Below are 15,037 nucleotides of genomic sequence, written 5' to 3' on the forward strand. Positions count from 1 at the left end.
AACCAAGCAGCATCCTGGCTCCTAGCTCCCTGCTGCTGGCAGGAGCCGGGTGCAGTTTCTCTCCAGCTCCCCTAGCTGAGGAGTTGGGTGGGCAGACAGAGGGAGTGGCAAGGTTTCTCCCAGCTGGGACAAACTGCGCCGCAGCAGCTCTCTGCCTTCTGGACTCCCCCCAGCTGGGGAAGCCTTGTGGGCAGACAGGCACTACAGTGGGGCTTTTGCCCTGCTTCCCCCAGCTGGAGGGATGGAGTGCTTTTGATTTGCACTTAACTCTTGTTAATGTGAGTTAAGCCCAAATCGAAATTGCGCATACCAGGGGATTACTGCATGAGCCTGAATGGCTGCAAAGGAAGGATTATCCACATGAAATCTAAAGAGACATCAAGGGTGGGAAGGCAAATGAAAAGAATTAAAAAAGTACAGTAAACTCTCTTTTAACGGGTATTCAATAATACTCTCAAGTAACCGGCACCGCCACCAGGCGCTATCATGACGCCTTTGTTTCCTTTTCCGATGGCTGTGCTGCTTCGTTTCCTTTTCTGATGACTGTGCTGTAGCCTTCCTGCCCCAAGTCACTGATTTTACTTCCCCTTCTTAAGAAGGGACTGGCACTGAGATGCAAGTGGGGAGCCGAGATGAAGCTTCTGCATCTACCACTCCTCATCTCTCCCTGGACCTGGGCTGCAGAGGCTCCAGGAGTGCTGGACAGCCACTGTCAGTAGGGTGGGGGTGGGGTGGGGAAGGGGATAGTGTCTCTCTGCCATGTGCCTGCGCCCTCTTTTGGCAGCATGGGCCAGGCCGGGGCCTGAGCCGCTGAGCCCCAGTGGGGAGTGCGAAACAGGCTGCACAGGCAGGACTGGACTGCTGAGGGCTTTGGGGAGGGGAGTGCTGCTGTAGTCCTCCCTCACTGCCAGAGAACTGTTGGCAAGGGATTCTGTTCTACTATTCATAATATTTTCATGTCTGATAACCTCCTGGTCCCGGGGCTGCCAGATAAGAAAGAGTTCACTGTTTTTTGTGGGGAAGGGGAGGGAAGCTGACTTGTGATTTTTGAATGCATGAAGTTGGAAATGCTGTCACTTGTGGACTAATATTGAAGCTTCTTCAAAACACTTGAACTGATCAACAGTCATCCATAAATAACTGAGGGCTGTCATTGGCACATGGGTCCCACAACAAGAGGTGGTGTCATCATCTAGAAATTTTCGTACGAATTAGGAGACTGACCACTTCTTGTACCTAAAAATGCTGGAATCTAAAGGTGGACCATGTTCTTTTAGCAAGAGTAGGGAATGACCCTTTTGCAGCTGCCAGCATGGGGCGGGGGCTACAGATGTCAGCTAGGCTTCAGAATTATATGGGAACAAGAGCAAGTGGATGGGTGAAGCCAGAGGCATGGAGACCACTGACAAGGGAGAAGGAAGTCTCTGCTCTGAATGCCAGCTGGCTTTTAGCTCATGCAGTTGAGTACATGGCTTTAGCCACTATGGTTCATTCCCTCCTGCGGATGACCCAGGTCCATCAGTCTTACACTTGGAATGGGTTAGATTGATTGAAATTTGAGCACTGATAGAGAGAAAAATTGGTGATAATAATTATTGTTGCTTTCCTCTTAAATAGTTTCCAGAACAGATTGTCTTTTGGGGATACATTGTTTAAAGTTTAAAGGTTTTAATAGTTTTGGCCACCTGACTGCAATGTTAATCTTTGTCTCTGGCTTCACTGAGCCCAGTTGTATAGATAGAGGAAGTATATTTAAAGTTTAACTTCAGAAATGATTCTTGAGAAATATTCACCTGGAATTTTCAATAGTACAAAACTATACAGAAATAAAATAGTTCTCATTCACAGGTACCGCTTTCGAAGTGGAAACATGGAACACCCTGGTGATAAACTGTTTAACACTACTGTGGAAGTTTTACCTGCTGCTGTAAGTGTCTCATTTCCCACTTCAATATACAATACTAACTTTATGAATAGAGTTTGGAAAAATATATTTGTGAAACCTGGTTGGGACTTCTACTCTTCTTGTTACAGAAGTCAGAATTATTAGAAGATGCAGGAGGTCATGGAGATAAAGTTAACTACCAAACAACCAAAGATGGATATTTGAAGATAGGTAAATTACTTACTATCATTTGAAAGACTGAAACAGTTTGCTTGTGTGTACACATTATATTTTTAAAAAAACCTCCACTTGAAAGCTTCATTCTATCTATAAAACTCATTATTTCAAACTCCATTTTGAACTTCTGCATGTTGTAATATGTGGTTTGGTTACTTAGAATTCAGTATGGCAGAGCAATGAAAATAGACTTTAGGGAGGGTGATAGAGAAGGATTTAAATTAAAAAGTCCAATCATTTAAAGCTCTTCAGTAGAATAATGTGACATGAATTTTGCAGCTTGAGCTAAATGATTTTGACATCAATTTGTGGTTTAGTCAGCAACAAAGATAAACATTTTATCAGCCTATGCTAATTTTTAATAGATCTTGTAGATCTGAACTTGATAAAAATCTATTACGTGTAATTTCTGTTTAGCAATATACTGATGTACTATCAACATGACAAACATATAGTACACTAAAAAATGTTTTCAGTAATGTTCAGGGCTGTCTAACTTCACACAAAACAACCAAGACGGAGAAGCTGTTTTCCCCTGTTCTCTTTCTTCCAATGGTTAGGGTACTCACCTGATCCTAATGGACAGCTACAAGATTCTCCCTATAGGGGGGATCTACTAAATTTGGGCCCCCAAATAAATCTGGGGGGGACAACTGAAAAGAAAACCAGGGCTGGACATTAAGGTCATAGAGCCAAAACGAGGCAGCCGGAAAGGGACACCAAGCAGAGAGCCCCAGACACCACCCACTGGTCCCCAAAGGCATTGAGAGAGCTGGTGGACACCATCCAGAGGAACTCAGCCTGGATGTCTGAATGGAACAAGGAGTGAAAGCAGGCCTCACAGTCACAGTCCCTCTCAGCCAGCCACCTCTCCCTGGTCCTATAAATGGTCCCCTTGGCCATAGCCAGGAGGAGGCTGGATGGGATGTGGTACTCGCCTGGTATGTGTGAGATCCTCTGGTTCAAGTCCTTCCTTGGCCTGATGAGGAAAAGAGATGGTAACAGGGATCTGCCACCTCCCACATGAATACCCTAAGCCCTGGGCTAAATGTTATAAAGAAGGTCCTCCTCCACTGGACGTTGTGAGTGCAATTAAATGGGCTCTGAATACACATATGGATTGGATCCTGGAAGCAAGATAGGTTTCCACCCATCTGCCTTTCACTGGTCTGAGGATCAAGCTAGAGCATGGGCAGCCAACTGGTGGGCTGGCACTTAGAGGCAGCAGTGCACATGCCCAGAGGCAGAAATGTAGTCAGGAAGGGAATATTTACAAGAAAGATTAGGTGCAGAGTGAATTTAGGCACCTACAGGATTAGGCAGCAGTCAAGTGGGAGTTTTAAGGATTACAGCAACTCCTAAAAATAGGATTTGAGCAACTAAATCTCGGGGTTATGTTCATAAGTCCTATTGTGACTCTAGGTCTTAGAGCCATTTTAATGTCAATAATAACTACTATCTAAGTCCATTAGAAAATGCATTTAATTATAGCTCATACTAATGCAGTTTGGCTTTGTTCATATATAGGTACATTTGATAATGGAATAGCAGAGGGCATCATCAGTCCATCAGTAGGAAAAATACAGGCTATTCGTTTGTCTATCCACTCGAATTCTCCTGTGTGGGCATTACTAAGTGAGGTAAGCATGTGAGAAGACTATTCATGGGTCTATTGTTAAAAGCAGTTTCAGCTCCCATTCCTGCCTGAGTCTATCTGACATTATTTGACTTTACAACCCACTTTTTCTAATTTTGAAACACAAACTGTGAAGGACACATGCATACAGGAGAAAACAAAATTATACTGGTAAAAAATGATACTGCATAGAAAGTTCAGAAAATGCACAAAGGGACTGATTCTCCAACCTTGCCTGTGTTGCGTATCAGTTTATTGATTAATAATCCTCTTTACTTCAATGAGAAGAAGGCAACCTAACAGTAAATACTACTTGGAGTAAGTAAGGCTTCCAGAATTTGGACCATAATCCTCCATGATTTGCTTGTTTACTTTTATTCTTTACTACATTCTCTTTCTGGTGTTGTTTGAATAGAATAGGCAAACATCTTCAGACAGTGTAATGTTAAAGCTGTTTGCATCTAATGATTATTTATGGACTCACTGGTAGCTTCTTGTGGAGAAAAATATTTCAAAGGATTTCTCTGAAATAACTTGGAGGAAACCTATCATTAGATCTGAAATGGGAAAAATAGATACATTTTATTCTAATACTCAATATTATACAGTAGGGGTCCCCAAGTTTGTAAACTTAAGGTTTGCAAATTCAACTATTTGTAAGTGGCTGCTTCCCCAGGGCTCTGGGGCAGGGAGCACCAGTGGCCGCCACTTCCCCAGGGTGGGGAGCACTGGCAGCCGGTGCCTTGCTAGGACTCTATGTGGGGAGCCCCAGCAGCTGGGCTCCAGGCAGGGAGTACCAGCGGCTGCCATATTCGCAAAATTCAGCATTTGCAAGGGTTCTCAACGCAGAACCCTCGCAAATGTTGTGACCCTACTCTATTTGTAAATTATCAAATATTTTATTCTGTCTTTTTTTCCTCAGATATTGATCAAGACTTCCTGAAAATACAAAACTCCAGAAAAATCACATTTTTGATGTGTCTTTTCTAAAGGACTGCTTTAAAAACTAGGCCACCTAGCAACAAATGGTCTGCTGGGAAAAAACCCAACCCTTATATACTACTGCTACTACTGAATACTGTGTATTAAGGGGGAAAAAAAAGGACGTAAAACTTTCTTTGAAGGACTGAATATTTTAAAAAAATCTATAAAATGTTCCTGGCAGACTCTTTAGAAACAAAAATGCTTTATTAGTTTCAATACATCGACATATCATAAGGACTGAGCATTATGTTACTGTAAAATTAAAACAGCATAGTCATTGTTAAAGATAAAATATTGAAAGACCTCCCTCAGGGAACATAACATGAAAGAACTTATTCCAAAATCAGTGCCACTAGAAATAGGTAAATTTGTGGAGAAAAATAGAAAGTTAGGTTTTTTAACATTCCATTGAAATATATTAACTCAGAGCACTTTGAAGAAGTGGAGCAGAGTGGGAAACAATCAGTATTTTTCTATATTGCATAAGACAATCCACCCTAACCAGAGAAAGTTTATCAAATATAGACAGCATACTGCAGTTATTATTTGAAGGTGCTTTCTGTTAACTAATATTTCCACCTTGAACTTCATTTAGGGTGGCGTGTCTTTATTTATTTACCTATTTATTTACTATCTACTTGAAAGCCCCTTCAAGTTATTTAAATATTAATATTAAACAGATTTTCTCCAGTGAAATGTACAATAGTATAATATAGTATATGGTGAATTAATTATAAATAATGAATTTCCTGAATTATTGTGCTGTTGCTTAAATCCTACTCACAAAGAAGCAGTATAAATTTAAAATAAAATTTAAACATGAGAAACTTGATTTAAAATTATTACAATAGGGAAGCCATAATATAGAATCAAGTGTGATGTTAGTGTCGGACTTCATAAATGTTCCTATTTAGCACCAAGTGTGCATACTGTGTCTCTCTCACACACAGTCATTGCACATATTACCAAAAAATAATTAACTACTTTATACAAATTTTGCAGCAGTATAACTCATTGACATCACTGTAGGTCCATGTTTCTAAGCAAAAAGGTAAGACCAAATTTGGTGCAAGATAACTTCCTTTAAAATCCACTGCCTTTGCATTGTTCGAAACAGATCAGCAGTTCATGGTCTTTTTTTTTTTTTAAAGTTTTACTGTTAGGGTATTGTTGCTTCTATAAATAGCATTCTGATGTCAACATTTGTGACATTTAACTCTTAACAGGGAGCGGTACAGAACTGTATACCCAAGGCGAAAGACTGTTCCCATCTTGCAAGGAGTGTGTGTTTTTGATATGCCATTCCTGAAGACAGTGCAGCTTGCTCACCTGGTGCATCCAGGTAGTAATAGAAGATAGGGTGTGTCTATAAAAACTTGCCTCTTCCTGACCCCTTTTAAAGTAAGTTACTGTGAGGTCAGCTCTTGCAAATACACACATGGGAAACTTTAGTTGCATGAATAGTTAGGAATGTACCTGCATGTTTGCAAAACTGAACCCACATTGTGGAGCCTTGTGATCTACAGAGTCTACAAGCCATACCCGCTCCCCATTTTGTGTAACAATAAACCACCCTACTCAGTGGGATGATGCAGAGGAAACTGTGAGAGGAACTTACCCCCATATGTACTGAATAAGTGACATGTTTAAAAGAAGAAGTGAGTTTAATATAGGTGAAAAATATCTTCTGTCTAGACAATGAAATTGTATGTATATGCTGTACAGTGGGGTCAACAACCTTTCCAAGATAGAGTGCCGAAATTTGACCTTTTGACCTCTGTGTAAGGTCTGAGTGCCTGTGAGTGCTGCATCCACAGTAAAAAGTAAGGTGGATAGAACTGTGCAGATGTTTACATTCTTAAGGCACTGCAGCAGCTGTTGCCAGAATTCTTGTGGCACTGCTGCAGGGAAGCTCGCAGCAGAATCACATTTTTCCATTTCTGAGCTGATACAAATATCTTGCCTTTATCACTCTCTGTGGCCAGGTTCTACAAACAGGAACTGCCATGCCCACCACCACTGACGTGCAACCTTTTTTGGGTTGGAACGCTGTAGTAACTAAGTAACACACGCATCCAGGGCACAAAAGATTTTGCAGAGGGAAGTGAAGAATACCACTGAAATTATTGGCAACCTTTTAGGGCATCAGTTGATCAAATTAGAATTTACCCAGGGTGTGGAGTCTGTGCAGGTTCCAACTTTTCATGGCTGCTCTGAGGCTTGTGAGATGGTGTCTCACTGCCTCTGTCCCTCAAAGGTGAGCTACCTGTTGCAGGACACCTCCCCAGCCAGACTGGGCTCAGGCCCATTCCTCCAGCCATCTCCCAAACCCAGGTTGCCCCTTCCCTCCACCCCACTGAGACACCCCCCACACACACAGTGTCTCCCAGGAGACCTGCCCCAGACACTGAGGAGGCATCCCTGCCTACTTTGTACCATTCCCTCCATCTCGCACACAGACCATGCCTTCTCCTCTTCCCATTGGCTCTACCACCTCCAACCCACCCTTTGAGGCAGACAGCATGGAAGAGAGAGCATGTGCATGGAGGGAGGAGGGGAAGGGCTGAGCTGCCTGCATGCCAAAAAAAAATCAGCTCCCGTACCTGTGTTGGCACGTGTGCCGGAGGTTGCTGACCCCGATGTACAATATGGTATAGCATACAGCCATTCTCATTAAACGCATTCAATGAGCTGAATGTTGCAGCCTTCAGGAGACTCCAAAAATAATGGAACTAGCATTGTTCACTCTTACAGGAGTCCAAGTTGTACAGAATTCATGCCCTTCTTCACTTGAAATACAGGCCACCTGTATTCCACAAAGACACAGAAGCATGTGACTGAGGCCCAAACTTTTCATTTTTCTGTTCACTGACCTTTAAAAACCCCAGTCAATGTGAAAATGTTTAAACCAAGCTTCTTTTCTGAGACTTCGGTTCCAAAGTGCACTATAGTTTTCAGAGTTTTTAATTTACTGCAGCTTCCGACATGTGCACCACAGTTACATGGGGCCTGCTCCTCTGCCCCTTGAAATAAAGGGCAAAACCGATGTAAGTGGGAGAGGCTTGTCTCCCACAACCTTTTGTAAAGTAAGTGCCTGACCTAACAAGGTGCTGAGTGCCCTGTCAAGGTGCTAAACACTCTCAGTTGCAACTGACTTCACTGGAACCCAGACACGTTAGATACCCACCCGCACTCCCCAGTATTTGGTGCAGGGAATGAGGTAGTCTAGGGGAAGAAATTAGGTTAGTTATAAACCACTGAAAATAACTTAGAACAATAGTGCCTTGTAGTTTAAGCTAGTATAACTTCTGTTACTTAAAAACCCCTCTTTTTTCAACTTTGAAGTAAAATGTCAGGAAGTTCACAATGCTTTGATCAACCTAAATTCATCACAGGTAAGCACAGTAAACTCTTGTTTAACTGGTATTTGAGTAACCGGCATCACTCAGAGCTGAGCAGCTCTGGTCAGGGGACACCGGGCAGGAGCACAGAGAGAGCGGAGGAGCCTGCTGGACATGAGTGCCTCGTCTTAAAGGCGAAAGGTGGAGAAATGGAAGGGAACTCCGGAGCCAGCTGCAGCCGCCCCCGCGCTGCCACCTCACTCCCCCTGCTGTGGGGCTCCACCTTGGAGGGCTTAGCAAAGCTATGGAGGTGGGAGATGGCAGCTGCAAATCTACTTCCTCCTGCCCAGGCCCATGCCCTGGCCCATGACCATCCTACATTCTTGTGCAGCATCTCAGCACAGAACCAGAAAGAAAATTGCAGGGAACCCAAGCTGGGGTTTATGTACAGAGAGCGAGCAGCACCCAGGGAAGAGGGGGCACACCCTGCTCAGCACTGCCCTGCATCCCTCTGTGCTGTGTGTCAATGCAGCTGCAGGCTCCTCTGCACTCCTACCCAGCATGAGTACTCCCTATTGTCCAGAATATTTGATTATCCAGCAACCTCCTGGTCTGGAAGGTACGGGATATCAAAGAGTTTACTGTAACTGCACTGCTGTAAATAAGCTTCCTTCAGTGCAGTCAGCCTTCTATCTAATCTCCCTTCTTGTATGTTCCACATCACTGTGATATCTGGGAATCTTCATTCACTTTGAAGTATAGGAGCATTATAATTATTAAATGAGTGTAAGTATTTTTTAGACATAGTGACTACTGTGGGCCAAATTTTGTTTGTAGTGTTGTCCCCCTAACCCAGCAATAAGCTCTGTCTGTACACAACTTAATGCAGAATCAGAGCCCTAATCACCCTGGTGAAAAGCTGTGTTAACGGGATCACTGATACCTAGATAGTTGTTATAGTAAGAGTAAACTAGAGGCTGTGTCCTGAGATGCAGGAGATACAAACTGCAAGGTTAGCAGGTTAGTGTTAAATTTTAGTTTTAGCAGACCTGATTCTGCTCTCAGTTATGCTGGCATAAGTCCAGAGTAATTCAAATAGCTACTCTGAATTTAAACCAGTGTAAATGAGAACAGAAATCTGACTCAGTAGTCAAAACTTCTTATTGTATTGTCACGTTGGGAATTTTACATGAAAGCTAATAGTGAATGCTACATCCTGGTAACCCAAGGGGATCAATTTCATGATTCTGTCTCCCTTACCCATATTAAGAGTTTAGCTCAAAAGAGGAGGCTATTGAACAATCAGCACAGTCATGCTGACTCTTCATTCTGTGACTCCAACCTGTAAACTGCATTTCAAATCAGAGCACTGAACCAAGAGAACTTGAATAAGAAATTTCTGAGAACAGTGACATGGCTATGGTAGAGCCCCCTTGTGGGCTCATTAAGAACTGGCAGTGGAACCACCTGCACAGTTGTCAGCAAGTGCTAGGGAATCTCAACAGAGCTGGCTGATACTTAAAAGTGAAAAAGGAGGATAAGGAACATGAGATCATATGAGATCTCATAGATAAAAGCATTCTTTGCATTATGTGTTTATTATAGAAATAAATATTGTAAACACAAAGCATGAAGAAAAGATTTTAAATGCCATTTACAAAAGTAAAACCTAAAAGGGCAAAATCTCAGCTTCTGAAGCAGAGCACTGAGCTCTTTTGGTAAGAAATACTATTTTAATATAAGCACTCTATTGCCTTTATGGGTTTTTAACAAAAACATCTCCAAAACGCAGGCTACCTCAGGCTCATTACATATATTAATAATTAGTTTAAAAGATACAGTAACAATTTCAGACAAATATTTACATACCAATGATGGTTACTCAACCCATTTGATTTTCATTTAAGTGCAATAAGAAGGTGACTGACCTCCAGTGCCTATGTTTTAGCCTGACCTTTAGTGCCTGGTTTTAGATCCCCCCTCCCACCCTATGGTCTTTTTTAGAGGAACATCCTAACATTTGATTGCGTTTAAAAGGAAACATTTATCTGCTTGTATTAATGTCTTTGTTGAATTTATTGATTGATCAGATGGTACTATTGTTTGTAGGAAAAAACTACCTTCCTTAATTATGTGACCAGTTCCATAAGTAAGGGAAGCTACATGTGATCTTTTCTGATGTGTGCATAACTACTGTTAATACTAATGGACATGCACCCTGAGAAGAGAATAGGTTCCTCTGAGACAAGAATATTCCTTCAGATATAATTAATATATAATTCAAGAAAAGTAATATAACTCTGTAATTAATTAAATTAAAATAGATCTTTTAAAATATCTTAATATGCAGACCACTTTCATACACAAGTTCCACATTCCATCTCTATTACTTATAAATCACATTCTTTATAAATGTTTAACTGTCTTTTTTATGTTGCATAAACTGTCTTGACTGGGTATCTCTGTTTTGTAAACATCTGTACATGTTTTTATTGCAATAAATAAAATTTTCTCCACATGTATCTTGCATATAATTAATTTGCATATTTGCCACCATCTATCAAGGATTGAACAGAGACTGGGAGTGGCTGGCCAGCTACAAAAGCAGTTTCTCCTCTTTTGGTGTTCACACCTCCACATCAGCTGCTGAAAGTGGGCCACACCCTCTGTGACTGAATTGACCTAGTCAACTCCAGCCTTCCTCTTGATTGGGACTCCCTCCTTTTCATGATCGTGTATAATTAGAGCTGCCTCTGGAATCTCCACTACATGCATCTGATGAAGTGGGTCTTTTCCCACAAAAGCTCATACTCCAAAATATGTGTTAGTCAACAAGCAGTCCTGTGGCACCTTATAATCTTTCATAGTCCGCCTACACTGGATTGCATGCATATAAATGGCACTTCTTTTATGGCTTTGGGCCCATTAGTCAGCCTGGAATAGCTGAAATTGATTCCTCCCTTCAGTTATTCTTTAAACAAATGATAGGAGTGTGGGGTAGACTCTCCGGTTGTAGTTGGGGAGTTTTCTTTGGTTTTGCCCACATTGCTACAACTAGTGACTTCAAGAAAGACTTTCCTACCTCAGTCAAATGAGGGTCTAGTAAGAATTAGAGCTAGTTGGGAATTTTCTATAAGAATGATTTTGTAATGAGAAATGCCCTTTTGAAAAAGTGACTTTTTGTCAAATTTATACAAAAAAGAATCCATCAGGAACATTCAAATGATGAATCTCCAGATGCCCACATTGAGGGATCTTGTCAGTATCACTTTCTCCATGGTGAACGTGAAACTGACAAAAACCTTCCATATGCAAGTCACAAATCTAGTCGTGCAACCTTTCAAGCTTACTCACTGGACTACTGCGAATGGACATCAGTATTTTAAGCCTCTAGAGTCTGAACAGAGCCCAGACACTATTGGAGTCTGGAGGTCCTTGGTGCACACAGTATTAGACAGAGGGTCTTAACTATCCTTTCTGACAGTTGTGACCTTATGGTCCTCTGCCCAGAACTGAGAACCAGTGCTAACTTCTTAGGTCTGGTCTTCACTAGGGAACAAAATCGATCCCAGATACACCATTACAATAGATAGAATCAACATATCAGAGTTGACTTCCTGTGCTAATGTAGATCAGGGCTCTTCAGGCTTACTCTGCACATTTTAAAGAAGGAGTTATCCAATGTTTCAAGATTACATATTGTTTGCTATTTAGATATGAGTTGCTCATTGTTGCTCATTGCTTTTAGATGTTCACAAAAATATTGAAAATAATCAGGAGTGTTTTTTGTTTTTTTAAACTTTATAGCATCGGGAGCCACAAAGAAATCCTTTGAGAGCTGCATGCGTCTCCAGAGCTGCAGGTTAGAGATCCCTGCTCTATAGTTTAGGCACAGCCTCTGGAACAATCTCACTAAAGGTTTGAGCATTTGAGATTACACTTGAACGCTCTTGAAGCACAGTGTTAGCGTAGCATATAATATGCAAAGTCAGTTAGAATCCTGTGCAAGGCACAAAGAGTCCCACTTTGAGCTTGGGTGTGATTCCAGGCTAGTATGGATGCACTTATACTAGCTTTAATTGCGCTAGTGCACTAAAATAGTAATGTAGCCAGGATAGCATGGGCAGCAGCAAGTATTGGCATGGGCTAACTGTGCTAAATATAAACATGCATGAACCCCTTGTGTACATACTCTGCATAGCTAGCCAGTACCAATTTTTGCTGCATCTGGGCTAGCCTGGATACACTAGTATTTTTAATGTGCTGGTTCAGTGAGAGCTCGCACTAGTGTATCTGTGTCAATTGGTAACTATATCCCTAGCTCCAAATGGAGATACACGCTTAGAAAACATCTACCATCCTAAGCACAATGGCACTTACTAGTTCACCCTTTCCTTGGGAAAGCATCTATATTCATGTAATGAAGAGGACAGGTCTGCTGCTTTGTCAGGCTCTTACTGCTCTCTCATCTTGAACTGGAGAAAAGTAACCCCGAGGAGAGCAGCTCCTGCCCTTTTATAACTTTCATCCCCACTCTGTCAAGTAAGTTTAGATTTGAAAAAAACTGGTTTGCAGGGGGAGAAGACATCTCTTAATGATAGGTGCTTGTCAAAATGTAATGACTTTCTATCATTAAGCATTTGCCACTGCCCTGGAGGAATTTCAGGTCAATATGGCAGTGATGAGACCACAGAGAAGGCAAAAACAAACTGCACATTCAAAATGGAGTTTGAATCCTGTTAAAAAACAAATCTTCCAATGGAGTAGTACTGGAGTACCCTACCACTGAGTACGCTGGAAAATGTGTCCAGTCTCTCTCAGACAACTGAGTCATTACAACACTCCCTTGCCAGCATGAACTTCCTAAATACCATAATCGCTTCAGCAATGACAGCTATATACAAGAAACCCACAGATCATAATACTTACTTTCACCAATCCAGAAATCATTCCAAGCACAGAAGAAAATCTGTCAACAGCTAGGTCCTCAGATACCACAGATTATCCAAGGAGAAAATCAGGAGTACAAACCTTAACACATTTAAAACCCACCCTTACCAAACAATGACTCACCCACACAAAGTAAGTGCATCATGTAATGAGCCATATAAATACCCCTTGCTTCAATACAAAGGGGAAAAAAATAATAAAAAAAACCCTCTGACCATACACCCCTACTAGTCACCTATCACTCCATAACTGGACCTCTGTGAAGAATCATTAAACTACAGGCAATCACATCTTGGAAGAAGTCTTTTCTGAAACAGACCCCCTCCCTGTTTCTGACCTTCAAATAGCTCCCCAGTCTCATAATCAGAAACAAGTTCCTTACGCACCAACTCGAAGCACCAGACCCTGCCAGAACAACTGATGCAAACCTGCAGGCATTGCTTCACTGCTACAATGATCAACAATACCTGACAGTACAGCTTTCAAAATACAGATCTCTTAGGACTTCTGACATATGTCACACAGTGTGTTAAATGCCCCAATAACACAAAAACACAAGCTTCCATTGGTCAGGATCAGTGGCCAGTTGAGCTGTGGGGTAGGATTGTGATGGTGAGTTCCTCGCCTCAAGGGCCACAGGGACATACTGGCCACTTGTGGGAGCAGCATATGGTCAAAGCCCATACAGTAAGCACTGCCTGGAGCTCCCACCCTTCATTCTTGCACTCAACCTCATGTCCCAGCCCTGAGCCCTGTCTCAGGGCCAGCACTCCTCTGCCCCCTCATGCACCCTAACCTCCTGCCTCTAAACTCTTGCTCAGAGCTCACACCCCAACCTTCTGCTCTAGGCTCAGCCCAGACCTCCATCCTACACATCAAATCCTTTGGCCCCAGCCCAGCATCCCAACCTCTTTCCCTAGCCCAACAAAAACAAATGAGGATGAAGAAGCATAGCATGGAGGAAGGAGAGAGACAGTGAGTGGGGCAAGGCCTTAGGGCAGGGGCTGGTGAGTTATAGGGGCTTGAGGTGCTCAGGTACCATGAATATTCAAGCCTGAATGCTCTGCTCCAGCCTTGTTAACTGCAGTACAGCCTGAGTGTGACTGTGAGGAATTCAGGAGCAACACAGCTCCTGAAAATAACTATTCCCATATTGACACATAACCACAGGATGAGATTCACAGATTAGTTTCTTGACACCTTAACTGTCTGCTTCTTGGAGCAGTTGGTTTTAGAACTCCCAAAACGAGAAGCAATCCTAAGTGAAGTGCAGGAATCTGGTCCAGGAGATGACTACAGCTTGACCACTTGGAAATAGTGAATTAATTAAATGTACCATTCCTGTAGTGGGAAAAACACCATGACATTTAATTTCAGAAAGGTGAACTACACAATATGAGGAAGTTAATTAAACAGAAATTAAAAAGTACAGTGTCAAAAGTAAATCCCTGCAAGATTTTCAAAGGTACCATAAAGGCCAAACTTAAATGTAACCCCCAAACAATAAAACACTGAGAGAACCAAAAATGTGCCGCTGTGGCTTAACAACTGAGCAAAAGAAGCAGTGAGAAATAAAAAGGCAATGCTTAAAAATTGGATGTTAAATCCTAGTGAGGAAAAGAGAAAGGAGCATAATTTGTCAAATGAAATGCAAAAATATAATTAGCAAAGTCAAAAAACCATTTGAAGAACAGCTAGCAAAAACCTCAAAAAGTAATAGCAACATTGTAAAGAGTACATCAGAAGCAGGCTGCTTGTTAAACAAACTGGCAATGGCCATCACCAAAATTTCTGCCAATCTGCCTCCCTTGAATAAGGGTGTTTGCACGATTACCATCTGCTGGTATTGGAACAGCCCTAACTAGGGGGCTAAGCCTGGGACCCTTCCAGTCTGATTCGGGCTGGGAAGTGAGACGGCAACAAACAAGCAACCGTTTCCCAGCTCCCACGAAGAGACTGACTCCTGCGTGTGAACAGCTGGAGCTGCAGGCGCAGGGCCGCCAA

At 42.1% G+C, this 15,037-nt stretch overlaps 1 protein-coding gene across 2 annotated transcripts in view; it reads left to right on the top strand.

Annotated features, from left to right (window-relative positions):
* MGAT4D (MGAT4 family member D) overlaps positions 1–10,593 on the top strand; it is a 92,133-nt gene extending 81,540 nt beyond the window's left edge. For both annotated transcript variants that reach the window (XM_074993280.1, XM_074993281.1), the window contains 4 exons: positions 1,849–1,927; positions 2,035–2,116; positions 3,650–3,762; positions 4,681–10,593. In XM_074993280.1, the coding sequence (XP_074849381.1) occupies positions 1,849–1,927; positions 2,035–2,116; positions 3,650–3,762; positions 4,681–4,701 (295 nt within the window). In that variant the 3' untranslated portion in view covers positions 4,702–10,593. The remainder of the gene's footprint in view (positions 1–1,848; positions 1,928–2,034; positions 2,117–3,649; positions 3,763–4,680) is intronic.
* Positions 10,594–15,037: the final 4,444 nt, after the last annotated feature.

The sequence above is a fragment of the Carettochelys insculpta genome, chromosome 4 (genome assembly GCF_033958435.1).
Source record: "Carettochelys insculpta isolate YL-2023 chromosome 4, ASM3395843v1, whole genome shotgun sequence".
NCBI classification, from domain to species: domain Eukaryota; kingdom Metazoa; phylum Chordata; order Testudines; family Carettochelyidae; genus Carettochelys; species Carettochelys insculpta.